Consider the following 19,866-nt stretch of genomic DNA (forward strand, 5'->3'; position numbering starts at 1 on the left):
GACCAGCCTGAGCTCGAGTGAGACCATCATCCAAAAAAGATGGGGGACGGGGGCGGGCGTGGTGGCGCACGCCTTTAATCCCAGCACACGGGAGGCAGAGGTAGTTGGATCGCGTGAGTTCGAGGCCACCCTGAGACTACATAGGGAATTCCAGGTCAGCCTGGACTAGAGTGAGACTCTACCTCGAAAAACAAAAACAACAACAACAACAAAAAATCCAAACCAGGTGTGGTGGCATACACCTTTAATCCCAGCACTTGGAAGGCACAGGTAGGAGGATCACAGTGAGCTGGAGGTCAGCCTAAGACTACACAGTGAATTCCAGGTCAGCCTGGGCTAGAGTGAGACCCTGCCTCAAAAAGAAAGAAAGTAAATAAATAAATAAATATCCAAACACTTAGCAAAAGCACAAATTGTAACTTCACTGATGTCATGTTATTTCAGTGCTATTTTATATATCTAAAATTATTATATGGATCTCATTTTTAATTGTCTCTTCTTGGTTTGGCCTCAAAGGGATATAATAACAGTTGAGATTTTCCAGTAAAAATTCATTTTATTATTCCAGTGCAAGAAAACATTTCCAAGTTTATTTCCAATTTCAGTTTCAAAACAGACATGAATTTTTAGTGTTTAATAACTGTGGTAATGACCAATAAAAGTATAATATAAACAGTAAACTTATGATTGGCAGTATCTAAATTCAATGCATAATAATCTTTTCTATCTATGACATTTTCTAAAACTGCTAACTAAAAATTGGCTCATTTAAAATACTTGCACAGTAATAACTCACTTACCATCATATCTAGTATGTAAAAGATAACACATTTCATCAAATACTATTTCACTATTCAATTTTTTGTTTCCTAACATTCATTTCACATGTCAATCAAAATACAAATGTCGGGCTGGAGAGATAGCTTGGCGGTTAAGCACTTGCTTGTGAAGCCTAAAGACCCCCGTTCGAGGCTCGATTCTCCAGGACCCACGTTAGCCAGATGCACAAGGGGGTGCACGCGTCTAGAGTTCGTTTGCAGTGCTGGAGGCCCTGGCACACCCATTCTCTCTCTGTCTGTTCACTCTCAAATAAATAAATGAACAAAAAATATTAAAAAAAAATACAAATGTCTGCAAATAAAACAGGTTATTAAAATGGAATATAGTGCAAGAAGTTATAATTCACTTATGAGGTAAGTTTATTTTTTTATGTATTCAAGCATCACAGTTGCAGAAATGCCTCTTTACAAAGAGTCATCAAAATGTATGTTTTCACTGAGCCATTATTTCAAGAGCCCAAATTTAAGTTAAATAAGATTCTTTGCTTCCTGAGATAATAAATACCATGCAGTCTACTGTTTAGGGAAAAAGCAAGGTTAGCTAACTAATAAGGCAGAACTCATTTACATTTTGCATTCTACCCAATTAAAAGTAAATGCATTCAAACTATATAAAATTGGGCACTTATCTTGAGATAGTAACAAATTCCAACAGAAATATGAGCAACTGGCTTAAAACATTCTATTCAAGCAGTCTGTCTAAGGAAACAACCCCCCCCACCACCGTGGAGGCCAGCAAATGACAGCTGTGACACTGGGCTTCCCCCAGCCAAGGGAACAGACCCACGCCCTGCTTGGACAGGGTGGGAGGGGCTCTCACATCTTTCTACACAAGAGCAGCTCCTGAGCTGATTCAGAGCGGACCATCAAACTGAAAGATGCCAAACTTGCCAGTGGTCAGCCAGTTAGGCTCGGAAGCTGTGAGCTCCTCAGCCTGCCCAGGCCGCAGGCCGACCTGAATCTCAGCCTTCAGCGTGCGGATGCTGCACAGGGGTGCAGGGTGGAAGCCACGCAGAGCCTGGTGAAATGGGGTTGTAAACTCCCATTTTCTGTCACCTGTCAACTTCCTGTAATTCAAATCACCCTTGAATAAAACTAAGCATACCTTCTGTAGTTCAGCATATAAGTCAGGGGCAACCTCAGGCATGGCACAGAATGGGTGAGGCAGAGTCCAAAATAGATGATCTTTGTAAATCCATCTACCTGTCTTAATGTAGTTTTCCCAATCAGCCCCACACTTGGACATCCACTTGTGATTACTCTGTTTCATTTGTTCAATTATCCAGTTAAAGTCATGTATAGTAGTATCTGAAACAAACCAGGGAATAGTTTTTCCATGAAAATGAATTTCAGTGGCCAAGTTAGAGGTCAACAAGAAGTCAGCTAATACTAAATCTGTAACAAGTTCAAAGCCAGAATTATCCAGAACAATATCCACTCTAACTGTGGACGCTTTTTCTCTTGTGTTCTTCCATTTACTAAGCAATGACCAAAGATGTTCCATATCATTCACTAAAATGAATGGCTTTAGGTCTTCCAAAACGCTTATGACATTGATCTTCTGGGAGCTACTTTCTCCCCCCGACAGAGACAGGTCACACTTATTCCCCCAGAGCGAGATCTGTAAAGAAAAGTACAAAACAGAGATTATTCTTCTACCTAACAAACAAAGCTATTATATAGGAAGTTGTCAAAAATATTCATCATGGGGCTAGAAAGATGGCTCAGTGGTTAAAGGTGCTTGCATGCAAAGCCTGACAACTTGGGTTCGACTCCCCAGTGCTCATGTAGAGCCACATGCATGAAGCAGTCCACGTGTCAGGGTTCCAGCTGCAGTGGCAAGAGGTCCTGGCATCCACCCTCATCCTCCCTCTCGTACCTTGTCTATAAATTAACTAATTTTAAAATGGGATAATAATACTTTCCCTCTTTGTGAACTATGATGTTTGTAATAATATACCTAATATTGGAGTCAGGCGTGGTGGTGCACGCCTTTAATCCCAGCACTCGGGAGGCAGAGGTAGGAGGATCACGGTGAGTTCGAGGCCACCCTGAGAATGCAGAGTGAATTCCAGGTCAGGCTTACCTTGAAAACCCAAAAATTAAACACACACACACACACACACACACACACACACACCCTAATATTGGCATGTACAAATACTCAATAAAGGGGTCGGGGTAGCTCAGTGTTAAGAGTGCTTGCCTAGCACAAGCAAGGCCCTGAGTTCAATCCTCAGCTCTCCAACAAAAGGACAGACCCTTTGGTTTCTGTCACTACCACCAGTTTTAGAGTTTTGAAGAAAATAGCACAGACCATACAAGTATAACTGTGTTCCAATGAAGCTTTGTGTTTTTTTTTTTAAAAAAAAGCTACTGGCGGACTGGGGACATGGCTCAGCAGGTAAGAGTGCTTGCCACAAGCATGAGGGCCGGAGAGAGCCTGAGAGTTCAAGTCCCCAGAACCCGTGTAAGTGGCTGCGTGTGGCCCCGGTCCTGTGGAGCAGAAACCGGAGAATCACTAGGCTGCTAAAAACCAGAGCTCCACGTTCAGAGAATCTCCATCTCAAGGAAGGGCAGTACCAGAGGAAGCTCACCTGTCATTCTCCTCTGGCCCCCACACACACTTGCGAGAGCATGTACACACACATGTACATTACTCACACACAGCACACTGTGCCACATATATAAACGAATACACAAAGTATTCAGAGACTGGGGTGGGTGAGCTCAGATGGTGACAGAAGCCCTGAGGTCAATCCCCCCCCACCACATAACCCAGGAGATTGGCACATGTCTGTGACCACAGCACGGAAGAGGACCAGGTGTTCACTGTAAGGCACGCTCGGGCACAGCTTGGGCTACATGGCACCCTGTCTCAAAAAACAAACCAACACAAAACTGGGCTGGAGAGATGGCTTAGCAGTTAAGGCCCTTGCCTACAAAGCCAAAGGACCCAGATTCGATTCTTCAGGACCTACATACGCCAGATGCAGAAGGTGGCACATGCATCTGGAGTTCATTTGCAATGGCTGGATGCCCTGGCATGCCCACTCTTTCTTTCTCTCTCAAATAAATACTTAAATAAAAATTATATATATATGAAGGCTGGAGAAATGGTTTAGTGGTTAAGGCTCTTGCTTGCAAAGACAAAGGGCCAAGGTTCAATTCCCCATGACCCACACAAGCCAGATGCACAAAGTAGCACCTGCATCTGGAGTTCATCTGCAGCGGCTGATAGCCCTGGAGTGCCAATTCTATCTCCCTCTCTCTCTCAAATAAATAAAATAAATTTAAGAAAAACCAAAAACCAAACAAACAACAACAAAAAAAAAAAAAAAAAAAACAAGTATTTTCCAGGAGTCGTGGCACACACCTTTAAGTCCCAGCACTCAGGAGGAAGAGGCAGGAGGATCGCCCTAAATTCAAGGCCACTCTGAGACTACATAGTGAATTCCGCATCATCCTGGGCTACAGGAAGACCCTACCTCTAAAAACAAAAATTTTAAAAGTATTCAGTAAATACCCAAAATAAACTGTGCTCTCATTTGTGACTTAAAATTAGGTAAATACCCAGACGTGGTGACACACGCCTTTAATCCCTACACTTGGGAGGCAGAGGTAAGAGTATCAACATAAGATCAAGGACACCCTGAGACTACACAGTGAATTCTGTCAGTCTGGGATAGAACGAGTCTCTACCTCAAAAAACTAAAAAATAAAATAACACAACTAAAAATTAGGGAATGAGCCGGGCGTGGTGGCGCACGCCTTTAATCCCAGCACTCGGGAGGCAGAGGTAGGAGGATCTCCGAGAGTTCGAGGCCACCCTGAGACTACATAGTGAATTCCAGGTCAGCCTGAGCCAGAGTGAGACCCTACCTCGAAAAGCCAAAAAAAAAAAAAAAAAAATTAGGGAAATGGTGCCGGGCACAGTAATGTGTGTCTGCAGTCCTAGCCACTTGAGGCGAGGCTGAGGCTGAGGCTGAGGCCTGCATGAGTTTGAGACCATTCTAGGCAACCCAGCAAGACTCTGTCTGAAAAGAACAAAATAAAGGGCTGCGAGATGGGTCGGTGGGTAAAGCACTCACTGCCCAAGCCTGAGTACCTGAGTTCAATCCCCAGGCCCCAGGTAAAAAGCCGACGCCATGGTGGAATTCTGCGATCCCAGCACGCTGACGGTGAAACGGGAGGTGGAGACAGGAGAATTTCCCAGATGCTCACAGCAAGAATAGCAAAGAGAAGCCGGGCGTGGTGGCGCACGCCTTTAATCCCAGCGCTCTGGGAGGCAGAGGTAGGAGGATCGCCATGGACTAGAGCCAGACCCTACCTCCAAAAAAAAAAAGAATAACAAAGAGAAAAATGGAGCAAGACGGAAAGAAATCCTGCCTCCAGTGCAACAGAATGGCGAAGACTGACTGGGAGCCGTCCCCTGGTTTCACCCGTGCCACGGCACAGGCTGTGCCAGCCCTCACATGAGCTCACTGACACATGTACCCACAAAAGTGTTTGAAAAGCTTTCAAACATAAAAAGCAGGGCTGGAAGGATGGCTTAGCAGTTAAGGTGTTTGCCTACAAAGCCAAGGGACCCAGGTTCAATTCCCCAGGACCCACGTTAGCCAGATGCACAAAGGGGTGCACACGCCTGGAGTTCGGTGGTGGGAGCTGGAGGCTCTGGTGCACTCACTCTCTCTCTCTGTCAAGTAAATGAATAAACAAAATATCAAAAATTAAAAAAAAAAACTTTAAGAAAACTGAAATAGGGGAACTACATTTTCATATATATATATATATATATATATATATATATATATTTTTTTTTTTTTTTTGGTTTTTCGAGGTAGGGTCTCACTCTGGTCCAGACTGACCTAAAATTAACTATGTAGGCTCAGGTTGGCCTTGAACTCACAGCAATCCACCTACCTCTGACTCCCAAGTGCTGGGATTAAAGTCATGCACCACCACACCTGGCTCAGTATTCTTTTTTTTTTTTTAAGTCACCATCTTGGTGTGTGTACGTGTATGTATGTATGTATGTATATGCGTGCCATTGCAAACTCCAAATGTTTGCCTTACTTTTTTATCTGGCTTTACACGGGTACTGGGGAATCGAACCTGGGTCTTTAGGCATCACAAGCAAATGCCTTAACCACTAAGCAATCTCTTACCTTTTTTTAAACAACTGTCCATAAATGGACTTCTTGCATGGCTGTCTGTCTGTATGTATGTAAGTGCATGTGTGTGCAGGGGAGGCCGGAGGGCAGCATCGAGGGTCGTGCTCAGCTGCTCTCGACCCTATTCTTTGAAACAGGATCTCTCGTGAACCCAGTCTTCACCACATCGGCTAGCAGCCAGCAAGCCCAGGAATCCCCCATCTCCACCTCCCCAGCACTGGGATACTAGGGGTGCACCACCATGCTCCCCATTTCATGTGGGTGCTAGGAACCCGAACTCAGGTCCTCAAGCTTCTGTGCCAAGGACTTTACCCACTGAGCCGTCTCCCCAGCACTGGAATGGATCTCCTTGAAAGCACCGGGCTCATGCAATCAGTGAACAGACAAAGTGCTGGCCTGCAGCACGCACAGCAGGCTACTGGCTGCACCTCTCTGCTGGCCCTGCACTTACTGGCCCTTTGCACCATCTTCCTGCTGGTGCAATTATGCGACTGTGCAGATTTCCTCAAGATTACAAAAGCTAAGCCAGAAGCAGCAGTTCAGTCTGTCGTCAGAGCACTCAGAGGCTAAGGTTGGAGGACTGCTGAGATTCCCAAGCCAGCCTGGGCTACAGGGCAAGACCCTAGCTCAAAAAGCCAAACCAAGCAAAACAACGGCCAGTGTTAGTTAACAACAGGAAAATTTGCTCTTTTTTTCCCCTACTACCCACTGTCTAGAAAAAATAAAATAAAATGCCAGCACGTTAAGTTCAGAAGTATTTGCATGGACAGTCATGACATCTGACTTCTGAAAACAGACTGAGAATCTCTGCAAGCTAAATCAACTGGGCTTCTCTTAGGACATTCACCTTTTGCTCATGGTGGGCAATGAGAAGACAATTTTGAAGGCAGAGGATCTCCATGAGTTCAAGGCCATCGTGAGACCACATAGTGAATTCCAGGTCAGTCTGAGACCCTGCCTCAGTAGCGAGGGGAAGAGATTGGCATATAAGAGCAGGTGATAGGAAACAGACAGAACATATTCAAAGAAGCCTATTCCTGAGAGAAGAGACACCCTAGAGTCAAGAGCTGGCAAGCTAGTTTTCTTGCCCATTGTAGTTTCAGACTAAACAGAGGACAGTATAGAGGGGGGGGAAATCAAAGATAAAGCAAAAAAATGGGTTAAAATATTACTATATACATATATTACTAAATTGTAAATATTAGCTTACGTTTGCATTTATTAGCATAAACTAGTGCTTATATTAAAAGAACAAATATTCAGATATCTGATCTTTACCTGCAGAAGTTTAAAAAACTCCTTTTTCAGCTGATCGTCATCTGGGTCTTCCACTGGTCTCAGCGACTCTTGCAAGTGCGTACATAGAGCAATGACAGATTCCTGTGACTCAAAGAAATTTCTTTCTTTGCTTTCTTTAAATACATCAAAGTCATGGATTGGTGGGCTAAAGGAGAAGGACATAAGCGGAACATTACTCTAAGTCCTGAACTTTTTTTGTTGTTGTTGTTTTGTTTTTTTGTTTTGTTTTTCGCGGTAGGGTCTCACTCTGGCCCAGGCTGACCTGGAATTCACTATGGAGTCTCAGGGTGGCCTTGAACTCATGGCAATCCTCCTACCTCTGCCTTCCGAGTGCTGGGATTAAAGGCATGCGCCACCATGCCTGGCAACTTTTTGTTTTTAACACATCTGGTGACTGAGTTCTTCAGAGGGAAGCAAACCACACCACGCAGTCTCAGTGACGAGAGCTGGCGGACACGGGGCACAGTGCTAACAGACGCTGCACCATCAGGCTACACAAAACTGAGTCCCCAGATTCACTCCAACAAACTGCCAAAAGTTCTCAAATCAGCTATTTTACTGGAGCTAGTAAGTACTTATAGTAACTAGGTCCATAATTATTTCCCTAGTAGAGATTCAGGGGAAAGCAGAAATAGCAGCAGATGTGTAAGATAACTACTTTAACAGACCCTACCTCAGTACCCCATGGGGCAAGGCCTCTGAGAAGCCCAAAGAGTCAGTGTTGGGCCTTGAGAGGCCTGGTATGTCTGGATACAATAGACATCGCTAGGTCAGTTAACCCAGAGTTGTCTGAAAACAGATACCTGAGGTAAGTCACATTTAATACCCTTGTAAATTTTATTAGAATGTCATATTTTGGTCATTTATGCCTAGATTTTTATTTTTAGTCAAATTTTATTCCCAGATTGATTTTTATTCTAGAGGTGAGATTTATGCCATGATTTTATGTTTTAGTTCATTTTAGTTCACGAGAAACTGTAAGAAAAAAAAAATAGTAATCTAATATAACAGCCTTTACAGAATAGACATTGACATTGTCATTATCTGATGTTTAAATTAGCTATGCATGGACCATCCATGTTAAGATTAAAAAAAAAAAAATAAGACTGAGGGCTATAGAGATGGCTTATCATTAAAGGTGTTTGCCTGCAAAACCAATGGACCCTGTTCAAATCCCCAGGACCCACATGAGCCAGATGCACAAGGTGGCGTACGTGTCTGGAGTTCGTTTGCAGTGGCTGGAGGCCCTGGTGTGCCCATTCTCTCTCTCTCTCTGATCTGCCTCTCTCACACTGTCTCATAAACAAACAAACAAACATGTTAAGTTTGAAGCCAGCACTGAGTGGGGGGAGTGGGCAACAGGCAGGAGCGTCACTTTGAGTTCAAGGCCAGCCTGGAACCACTGAGTGAGATCCTCCCTTGATAAAACAAACAAAATTAGATAAGATAGGAAGGCCTAATGTAATTCACTTTTGCTTTGGAACACAGGGTTTCACTCTGTGACACAGACTAGGCTGGAAGCCCTCTTGCCTCACCCTCTTGATCTCGGGGACTAAAGGCAAGAACCACCATGCCCACCCAGTAAGGCGGGTTTCTTGAAATAACAACATACCAGCATTTACACATGGAAATGGAGGCTGGCTCCTGGGATCAGTCAGGCCCTGGGAAGCCACAGCGCTGACTCCAAGGGTGCTGTCACTGCTCAAGGCACTTTTGGAATTCCTCTTTCGGAATTTCTTCAGAACCTGTGGCACATTATTAAACATCTGGTCAGTGACCACGTATCTCCACAGTTTATTTTTGGGAAGAGCCAAGGTCACTCAAAGAAATTTCATTCAAATAAAAAGTAATCAAACTGGATAAAAAACATTTTGATTTAAAAAAACAAGACGAGTGGCTCAAAAATAGTGAAATTACTCTTCCTTTTTGAGTACTTTAAGAGGGCTCTGAAAGAAACCCCAAAGAATTCAAAGGCAGTTTGGCAATGACAGCAATGTTAAAATCAGTCAGTCCCTAAAGGTGACTTAAGCACACAGAAGCCATTTGGATGCATGGAATCAAATGCAGGGGTCAACAAACAGTGGCTTGCAGACCAGTAAGACCACTCTGTATGACCCACAAGCCAAGAATAGCCTTTACCTTGCTGAATGGTTAAAGACAGCATTAAGTCAGGCATACTGGCCAATGCCTATAATCTCAATGTTTAGTAGGTTCCACATCGGAATATCTTTGAAAAACTAAATAGAGTAAGCAATATATATAAATCTCCTTGGGGGTGGGGGGCTGGAGAGATGGCTTAGTGGTTAAGGCATTCGCCTGTAAAGCCAAAGGATCCCGGTTCCTCTCTCCAGGACACACATAAGTACAAGGGAGCGCATGCATCTGAAGTTCATTTGCAGTGGCTGGAGGCCCTGCTGTGCCCATTCTCTTTCTCTCTCTTCCTCCACTCTTTCTGTCAAATAAATAAATAAAATATATCTCCCTGGGAATACAGGGTAATGTTCTTAATGTTTTAGTCTTTTCCTAAACTAGCCAACAAAAACAAAACCAGGCGTGGTGGCTCACGCCTTTAATCCCAGCACTTTGGAGGCAGAGGTAGGAGGATCGCCGTGAATTCGAGGCCACCCTGAGACTCCATAGTGACTTCCAGGTCAGCCTGGACTGGAGTGAGACCCTACCTCAGGAAACCAATAAATAAACAAACAGCAGGACTACGGCAGTATGCATGTACAGTCCCTGTTTTGAAGGCTTTTTATAGAGAGTAAGTGCTGATCTTTTACAAATAAATCATCTGCTTGCTTTGTAATGGTTTTGGATAATTATTTCAAATGAACATTTTCTTGCTCAGTCCAAGTTGTTTTCCCATTCGTCCTCTTCTCAGTCTTCTGTGCATGCGTGTGTGTTCGTGCACACACACACACGCATATATGTGCATATGCATGTGTGTATGACGGTCAGAGGACACCCTCAGGTGTCACTCCTTAGGAAGGCTGTCCACCTACTTTTTTTGAGCTAGAGTCTCTCACTGACCTGCAGCTTGCTGGCAAGGCACCCCACTCCCGGCCCCATGCCCACACGCAGCATTTTACACGGACTGGTGATCGAAGTCAGGTCCTTTGGCTTGCGTGGCAAGCACTTTAATGACTGAACTGTCTCCTAGCCCTGAGAAGCCTTTGTAAGAATGTTCAGCACGTTCAATTGCCAAGAATCTACTAAGCCAAGCATTGTTTCTGAAAGAATCTGACAGCACTGTTAATATTCAGTGAACTACACTGGTTCAGCATTGTAGGCATTTGCATTTCCTGCCTGCTGCTGCGTCCTTACCTCTGGATAATCGCTTCGTGAATTCGGCGGTACATGTAGCATTCCACAAAGAGCCACGGGGAGTAGAACCAGCGCGCTTTCCCAGCACCCTCACTCAAGAGACTCTGCTGATCTTCCAGGTACTTATTCCATAGATCAGCATCAGCACAGTCATCCACTAAGGGGAGGATGGGCTTATCTGTTTGCAATTCATTCCGTAACTTAGAAAGAAGAGAAATTGCTTTCTTTTCTGCTTCCATACCTTCCTGTGGAAGTACCAAAAAAAAAAAAATCAAAGAAAAAGATTTTATGCGTTGGCTAATACACTTTAAATAAATTATCTATCTATCTATTTGAGAGAGACAGAAAGATGCAAATAGAGAAATAGAGAATGGGTGCGCCAGAACCTCCCGCCAGAGTAAGCAAACTCCAGATGCATACGCCACATTGTACATCTGGCTTTCTATGTGGGTACTGGGGAATCAAACTTGGGCTCATCAGGCTCTGCAAGGAAGCACCTCTAGCCACGGAGCCATCTCTCCAGGCCCAGGTCTGCATGCAGGCTCCCCCAGTGCTCTCCGCTGAGCTCCGGCCCAATCTCAGCTTGCTTCTTTGTTCTTTCAAGTCTTTTGCGGCTAGAAATGCAAGCTGATGCTTTAGAGACTTTGCAGTTCCAGGTGTGGAAGAAGGCCCCAAGAATCCTGGCTTTGTTTTCTATGGTGCCAGAAATTCAACGTAGGGCTCTGGGCATGCCAGGCAAGTACTCAGCCCTCACTATCACATGACAAGAATGTACTACCCTCAGGTCCTTAACTTCAACTGGTTATTTAATAATAATTTCCAAATAATGCTTTTTTGGGGGAATGCCTTGCTACTGAGCTACCTTTCCAACCCTTATAAGAATAACTTTTATTTTGAGGGGGAGTCAATCATAATTCGGATTTCCATCACTGTGAGTCTTGCATGGCAGCATGAATTTCTGGGACTTAAAACCTCAATTTAGGACTACAGAGATGGCTTAGCAGTTAAGGTGCTTGCCTGAAAAGCCAAAGGACCCAGGTTCAATTCCCCAGAAAGCCAGATGCACAAAGTGACGAATATGTCTGGAGTTTTTGTTTGCAGCTGAAGGTCTTGGAGTGCCCATTCTTTTTTCCGCCCTCTCCCTGCCTCTTTCTTTCTCTCTCTCAAATGAAATCAAATTTTTTTCTAAAACCTTCAAATTAGCAATGTAAATACTGTAATTTAGCTAAGTTTGAAATTTAAAAAACTTTTTCAGGGACTAAGGAAATGGCTTGGCAGTTAGAGGCGCTTTCTTGCAAAGCCTACTGGCTTGGGTTCAATCCCCGGTACCCATGTAAAGCCAGATGCACAAAATGGTTCATGTGTCTAAAGTTTTGCAGCAAGGCAAGACACCTTGGTGCCTCATACACCATCTATCTCTGTCTGTTTGTCTCTCTCTCTCTCTGTTTGCAAATAAATATTTTCTAAAGAAATTTCATAGCGGGCTGGAGAGATGGCTTAGCGGTTAAGCGCTTGCCTGTGAAGCCTAAGGACCCCGGTTCGAGGCTCAGTTCCCCAGGTCCCACGTTAGCCAGATGCACAAGGGGGTGCACGCGTCTGGAGTTCATTTGCAGAGGCTGGGAGCCCTGGCGCGCCCATTCTCTCTCTCCCCCTCCATCTGTCTTTCTCTCTGTGTCTGTCGCTCTCAAATAATAAATAAATAAAAAATGGACAAAAAAAATTTAAAAAAAAATAAATAAATAAAAGAAATTTCATAGCAAGTCAACAACCTAATCATCTATGTATTATAAAATGCAATTTGAGGTATAAATCATGACAGACTAAATTGTTAGGACACTAATCTTCCAAATTGGAGACTGGCTGTTCTGCTTCGTTTCAGCATTTACACTGAAGACAAATATACATTTAGGCCATCTACTCATTTTTACATGAATTGGAGCCTTCCACAACTGTTACTCTTCTGAAGAATTAACAAAAACTTAAAAGGTAAAGCACAGTTCTTACCTCTCCATGCTTTTCAAAAAATTCACTTCTGTGGCGATGCAATGTATCAATTGCCTTGGTTAAGATCTGTGGTGTTCTGTCTTTAATTGTGAGATATGCAAATGATCTAGAAGAGTCACACACAATCTGTCAGTACCGAACACAAGATCTGATTATTTTAGCTTCTCCTTTAAATTCAAGTTGCTTTTCATGCAACTATCAAAAGGTAAACCGGGTTTATCTACTGTATTAAGACATAAGCAAATCTGACCACCTCTAATGGGTCATGGCAGTGAACTGGCCTCTTAAACCAAGTTCTCCTGGGAGTATGTTTAATCATTCTTTCTTGTTATTGTTGATGTTTTGAGGCAGGGTCTTGCTGTAGTCCAGGCTCACCAGGAATTCACTACATAGTCTCTCAGGCTGGCCTCGAATTTACAGCAATCTTCCTACCTCTTCTGAGATTAAAGGAATGTGCCATCATACCTGGCTTGTGTTTAATCATTCTTGACCAACCCATTCTACTCTTTTCCTAAATCAGAAGTCACTTCAACAGGCCCAGGTGTAGTGGCACAAGCCTTTAATCCCAGAACTTGGGAGGCAGAGGTAGGAGGATTGCTGAGTTCAAAGCCACTCTGAAACTACATGGTGAGTTCCAGGTCAGCCTGAGCTAGACACAGATCCTACCTTGAAACCAGACCCCCCCCCCCAAAAAAAAAAAGTTACTTCAACAAAGGGTTAAGTCCTAAAAGGGCTAGCCTGAAATATAAAGGGCTCTGCCCCAGGCTTACTGTTTCCTAAGGAACTTCCTCTGCCTGGAGAGATGGAGGAGATAATGGACATGAAGCAGCGGAAGGACACTCATGGGCTTGGAGGGCGCAAGAGTACAAACTACTTAGGAATCTATTTCTTCTGTGACTAACTCTTAGTCAATTTTATTTTTTTCTCAAAGGTTTTTTAATTATTTTTATTTATTTATTTAACAGAGAAAAAAGGAGAGAGAATGGGTATGCCAGGGCCTCCAGCCACTGCAAACGACAACCCTCTCAAAGGTTTTTCTGCCTACCTTCTCTATCAAGAGACCTGAACAAGTTAAAGCATGCTGCTCTCCCTCTGCTGTCAAGGAATGGAGAAAGCTGAAGATAAGGAAAAAATGATTCTTATATTACAACAATTAAAGATCTTCTTGGAGCCAGGCATGGTAGTGCAATGCCTTTAATCCCAGTACTCAAGAAGCTGAGGTAAGAGGATCACTGTGAGTCTGAGGCCATCCAGGGGTAGAGTAAGACCCAACTTTGGAAAAAAAAAAATAACCCAAAACCAGATATTCTTGATTTTAGACGTATTAAAAACCAAGATTGGTGGGCTGGAGAGATGGCTTGGCGGTTAAGCACTTGCCTGTGAAGCCCAAGGACCCCGGTTTGAGGCTCGGTTCCCCAGGTCCCACGTTAGCCAGATGCACAAGGGGGCGCACGCGTCTGGAGTTCGTTTGCAGAGGCTGGAGGCCCTGGCGCGCCCATTCTCTCTCTCCTCCTCTATCTGTCTTTCTCTCTGTGTCTGTTGCTCTCAAATAAATAAATAAAAAATATTAAAAAAAAAAAAAACCAAGATTGGGACTGGATAGATTAGCAGTTAAGGTACTTGCCTGCAAAGCCTAAGGACCCAGGTTCAATCTTCCAGTACCCACATAAGTCAGAAGATGCACAAGGTGGCACATGTGTCTGGAGTGTTTGCAGTGGCTAGAGGTTCTGGCATGCCCATCCTACCTCTCTCTATCTGCCTCTTTCTCTCTCTCTCTCTCTCTCTCAAATAAATAAAAAATAATTTATATGAAAAAGTTTTAGATCATTTTATATAATTATAGGTATAATAATTGGGATTTTTTTATTTTAGAGAACACATGGGATTCCATTAGAATAAGCAGGAGTAACTAGGTGAAATTCTAGGTGGATTTCAAATACTTTATTTATTTATTTGAGATAAAGAATGGGTGGGCCCTCTAGCCACTGCAAATGAACTCCAGAAGCATGCACCATCTTGTGCATCTGGCTTATGTGAGACCTGAAGACTCGATCTTGGGTCCTTAGGCTTCACGGGCAAGCACCTTAACCATTAACCCATTTCTCCAGCCCCTATGTGGATTTTTAAACAAAACATTGGCTTTAGGCCAGGCATGGTAGCACATACCTTTATTCCCAGCACTTGGAAAGCAGAGGTAGGAGGATCGGCTACCCTGAGACTACACAGTGAATTCCAGATCGGCCTGAGCTAAAGTGAGGCCCTACCTTGGTAGGGAGTGGAGGGAGACATTGACTTTAAAGAGAGCTTAGTGTTTCTGTTCTCAGATCACCTGAGATAAAGTAAAACCAAAGAAAGTCAGACAATAATTGTTAAAAGAATACCTCAGCCCAAATCATTTAATGTAGGATGAAATTAAACTTAGAAAACTCCAGTATGCTATTACAACTTTTACGTTCTGGATGAGTGGCTCAGAGTGCTTGCTGCCCCAGCATGAGGGGCTGAGAAGGCCGGACTTACCCGAGTTCAATCCCCAGCCCCCACACTGGAAAGAGGGGGAAAAAATCTGGGCTGTAAAACGAATTGTGGGGAAGCAGACACAAAATTTCTCATTCTAGCTGGGTGTGGTGGCGCACGCCTTTAATCCCAGCACTCGGGAGGCAGAGGTAGGAGGATCGCCATGAGTTCAAGGCCACCCTGAGACTACAGAGTTAATTCCAGGTCAGCCTGGACCAGAGAAAGACCCTACCTTGAAAAAAAAAACAAGTAAGATAAATTTCTCATACTAGCTGGCTGGGCAGCCAGTCTGGGTTCTGAGTAGATCGTAAGGAAACAAAAAGCAACGGCGGACGCCAGTTCTCTTCAGGTCTCATGTGCACAAGACATGTGCATCTGCACACACACATATGTACACCATACATACCCCCACACACACACTGTGCTGTGCCTGAATATTTCTTCAAAAAGTTCTCTTGAACAACTACATAAAGCTTTTAAAAGAGGTGGCGCACACCTTTAATCCCAGCTCTGGAAAGGCAGAGGTAGGAGAATCACTGTGAGTTCGAGACCACCCTGAGACTACATAGTGAATTCCAGGTCAGCCCGAACTAAAGTGAGAACCTCACCTCCCCAAAAAAAACTTTTAAAAGAATAAAAGTTGACGGGCTGGAGAGATGGCTTAGTGGTTAAGCACTTGCCTGTGAAGCCTATGGACCTCAGTTCGAGGCTTGATTCCCCTGGACCCACGTTAGCCAGATGCACAAGGGGGAGCACTTGTCTGGAGTTCCTTTGCAGTGGCTGGAGGCCCTGGCCCATTCTCTCTCTCTCTGCCTCTTTCTCTGTCTGTCACTCTCAAATAAATAAATAAAAATTTAAATAAAAATTTAAAAAAGAATAAAAATTGTAAAAACACATTTTAATTCCATAGTACTTCCAGGATCCAAAAACAGTTGTCAGGTTTAATCTGTTTAGCAGCTACTAAAATTACAACTGAATTTTTATTTATATGCATGCATGCATGCATGCAGGGATATGCCAGGGTCTCTTGCCACTGCAAACAGAATGCCAGACGCTTGTACCACTTGTTTGTTTGTTTTTTGTCCAGCTTGACGTGGGCAGTTGTGAAATTGAACCTGGGCCAGCAGACTTTACAAGGAAGTGCCTTTAACCACTGAGCCATCTCCCAGGCCCAAGAACTGAATTTTTAAAAAAAAAATTAAATCACTTTTATTTATTGAGAGCAACAGGGCCTCCAGCTACTGCAAAGGAACTCCAGACACATGCGCCCCCTTGTACATCTGGCTAATGTGGGTCCCGGGGAATCGAGCCTCGAACCGGGGTCCTTAGGCTTCACAGACAAGCACTTAACCGCTAAGCCATCTCTCCAGCCCTACAACTGAATTTCTTTTTTTGGAACTGAATTTTTAAAAATTACTATTTATACTCTGAAAGGAGGAACATTACACTATAATCTTTTTAAGCACTACCTTCCCTCCCATAGTCTTGAACCCTTGGGGTGAAATCCCTTCCAAAGGCTCCTCGGGAGGTGGGCACTACGTGAGAAGGCCAGAGAGACAATGCCAGCTTCCGTTCAGAGATAAGCCTCTGGTTGCAACCTAAGTCCCATCCAGGCAAGGCTGTTTTCTTGTTGCCTCCAGTATTTTGAACAAACTGTTTCAAATATGAACTTGGAGCCCCACATAGTGGCTCAGACCTGTAATCCCAGCACTCACGAGGTAGAGGCAGAAGGCAGGCCAGCTGGTTTACACAGCAAGTTCAAGACCAGTGTGGGTTTTACAGAGAAACCCTGACTCAAAAAAAAAAGGGGGGGGGCGGGCATAGTAGTGCACACCTTTAATCCCAGCACTCGAGAGGCAGAGGTAGGATTGCCGAGAGTTCGAGGCCACCCTGAGATTACATAGTGAATTCTAGGTCAGCCTGGGCTAGAATGAGACCCAACCTATATAAAAGAAAAGTAGCTGGGTGGCAGAGCAGATGCCTGTAACCTCAGTACTGGGGAAGTGGAGGCGGGAGAATAAGGAATTCAAGGTCATTCTCTGCTGCAGTGAGCTCAGTAGCCCTGTCTCAAAAGAACAGAAAAAGAATCTGACGGCTTAGCGGTGAAGACACTTGCCTGCAAAGTCTAAGAACTCAAGTGCAACTTCCAGGTCCCACATAAGCCAGATGCACAGCGACGCAAGTGCACAAGGTCGCACCTGAGCACAGGGGGCTCACATGTCTGGAGTTGGACGGCAGTGGCCGAAGGCCCTGGAACGCCAATTCTTTCTCATAACATTTTTTTAAAAGGCCAGTCTGTTGGGGTTGCCTCAAAAAAAAAAAAAAAAAATACAAAAGAACCTGGATATTTCACTTATGCAAGACGACTTTAGATTTTTACTGGTTATCTGTAACTTTCCCCAGAAAGCCAGGAACACTGTAATCCTCCCTTTGACCACAGGTTCCCTTTCCTAGAGGCAATCAAGCAGTTCTAATAGCTCAGGTGGAAAGTTCCAGTAACTTCATTGCATTAAATTGTTCGATTCTGTTATTGTTTTGGTTACACTATGACACTGCCTAAGATAAACTTGCACAGATGTGTGGGGAGGGGCTGTAAACTTAAGGCTCAACTTCCCGCATCCCCTGGGGGGGGGGGGGTGAGGTCTTGCATCTTTAAGGACAGACCTACCTGTCCAGACATCTTTCCACCAACTTGTGAGATTTACTAACCAGCACCAGAAATAAACACACCTCAGTAAATCTGGGAATGCCAAATTTTTAGACCCACAAGCGCGTTTGTTTTTTTTTTGAAACACACTTTCCCAGGCTGTCCCCAAAGTCACAGCAATGCTCCTGCCTCAGCCTCCGGAAGGGGGGGAGCTGGGGGACATTAAGCAAGTGGCCGCAGGTGACCCGGGCGCTGACGCCGGCCAGAGGCTGGACGCGCAGAACTCCCCTCCCTCCTCGTCGCCGACACTTCCACGACAGACAGAGCGCACAAGGCCCCACGGCGGGACTCGAACTCGCAGCCTCGGGGAGCGGGCGCCCTCGCCCAGTCCGGCTTTCCTACATACGAGAAAAAGCGAGACGAACCCCACGTCCTGTGCGGAGAGAAACGCCGGGGGCTCGGCCATGGCGCCCGGCGACACTTCGTCACAAAGCCCGGCGGCGTCGCTCCGGTCTGCGTCGCAGCCGCAGCGGCCACACCGCCGCGAAGGAGGAACTGAGAAAAGGAGCGGTGTGGCTTTAAAAAAAAAAAAAAAAGTACTTTTGAATAAAGAAACTTTATTTGGTGGCCGCGCAGCTCCAAACAACCGCCGACTCCGGAACTCGGAGACCTTCCATCGACAAGAGCGGAAGACGGAAGCGGACGGAAGACGGAAACACACCTCCACCGGAAGTCCCGGGGGCCTGCCTGAGGAGCGGAAGAGGTGGTGGCGGCGCGGTCACGTGGTGCGCGGGTCACGTGTCCCGGACGGCTCTCGCGGCGGCGGCCTAGGAGCCTGCGCAGTGTGAGCGCGGGGCGGGGCTTGCTCCCGGCCTAGGGTTTCTGGGGCCGATGCGCCGCAGCCGCTGGGGTGGGCGGGTTCGCGGCCGCGCTGCGGGAGCGTGCAGCCTTGACGCTTCTTCCTCTCTTCCCGCCGCCCACAGGTTAGTGCGCTGCCTTCCCCGGCCCCCGGTGACCCTGCCCCGGGGTCTCTGCCCCGGCTGGGGCCGCCCGATCCCTCCCGAGTCACCGCCGTGACGCCTCGCCTCCTGCACCGATCTTGGGTGGATTTAGCCGGGAGTCACAACAAGCGCTCTGCAAACACTTGGTGACACCACCTCCCTCCTGTGGTGATTTGTGTTTGTTTTTAGCTAAGACATAGTTGTCGCAGCCAAGGTGAATGAATGAAGTCACCCCGAGCTCAAGTGGAAGACATGCTCCCGAAGGTTAGGGTCACTTAGCCCAGATGTAACCGGGGTGTACGTGCGCGCGCGCGCGTGTGTGTGTGTGAAGGTGGCATACAAAGATTTAGGTATTGATTCGGGCAATTTCTTGATGTTTTTCATAATTTGTTTTAGTTGATTTTTAAATTTTTTTATTTATTTGAGACAGAATGGGCATGCCAGGGCCTCCAGCCACTGCAAATGAACTCCAGACGTGTGCGCCCCGTTGTTAATCTGGCTAACGTGGGTCCTGGGGAATCGAGCCTCGAACTGGGGTCCTTAGGCTTCATAGGCAATCGCTTAACCACTGAGCCATCTCTCCAGGCCTTATGCAGCTGTCCTACATGGGTCTTGGGGAATCGAACCTGGGTCCTGTGGCTTTGTAAGCAAATGCCTTAACCATGAAGCCATCACTCGAGCCCTGTTTTAGTTGATTCTTATACCCCCTTCCCTCTCCTCAGTCTTCCTCCCTTCCCCATTCTCCTCTAGTATCTGTTCCACTTTTGATCACATGTCACATGTGCCCTTTTGCCCTTCTCTCACTTCTCATGCCACTGTACTCTTGGTTACCATTCTACATAGGTTTTACCCACAATTGCCCTGTTATTTTTAGACGGCACAAGCTAGGATCCGCATATCTAGAGAACATACAGTTTTGGTCTTCCTAAGCTTGGGTCACTGACTATAATTCTTTCCAGGTCCATCTGTTTTCCTGAAAATTTCATAATTTCATTTTTCTGTACTACTAAATAGAATTTCATTGTGCATATGTACCGTATTTTTATTATCCATATATCTGTTGA

The 19,866-nt window shown here is 45.2% G+C and overlaps 2 protein-coding genes across 2 annotated transcripts in view; one reads left to right on the forward strand and one right to left on the reverse strand.

Annotated features, from left to right (window-relative positions):
* Positions 1 to 536: 536 nt before the first annotated feature.
* On the reverse strand, positions 537 to 18,344 carry Armt1 (acidic residue methyltransferase 1). The gene is made up of 5 exons (XM_004651121.2): positions 18,227 to 18,344; positions 12,641 to 12,746; positions 10,637 to 10,881; positions 7,292 to 7,457; positions 537 to 2,460 (listed from the first exon to the last, which is right to left on the reverse strand). Exons 1-5 carry the CDS (start codon positions 18,265 to 18,267, stop codon positions 1,693 to 1,695), a joined length of 1,326 nt encoding a protein of 441 aa, XP_004651178.1. The 5' UTR covers positions 18,268 to 18,344; the 3' UTR covers positions 537 to 1,692.
* A 309-nt stretch (positions 18,345 to 18,653) lies between these two features.
* Positions 18,654 to 19,866, forward strand: part of Rmnd1 (required for meiotic nuclear division 1 homolog) — a 40,143-nt gene continuing 38,930 nt past the window's right edge. The window contains exon 1 of the mRNA XM_045159621.1: positions 18,654 to 18,784. The gene's annotated coding sequence lies outside the window, so the exon portion shown is untranslated. The remainder of the gene's footprint in view (positions 18,785 to 19,866) is intronic.

This window comes from Jaculus jaculus, chromosome 9 (assembly GCF_020740685.1).
Source record: "Jaculus jaculus isolate mJacJac1 chromosome 9, mJacJac1.mat.Y.cur, whole genome shotgun sequence".
Classification (NCBI taxonomy): domain Eukaryota; kingdom Metazoa; phylum Chordata; class Mammalia; order Rodentia; family Dipodidae; genus Jaculus; species Jaculus jaculus.

Bases quoted from the DNA above. Each gene is read 5' to 3' on its own strand.
- Armt1 (XM_004651121.2), bottom strand. From the start codon at position 18,267: ATGGCCGAGCCCCCGGCGTTTCTCTCCGCACAGGACGTGGG. The intron at 10,882-12,640 runs GTAAGAACTGTG...GTACTTCCACAG, and splicing joins TTTTTGAAAAGCATGGAGAG to GAAGGTATGGAAGCAGAAAA. The intron at 2,461-7,291 runs GTAAAGATCAGA...TTTTCTTTACAG, and splicing joins AGTTTTTTAAACTTCTGCAG to ATCTCGCTCTGGGGGAATAA.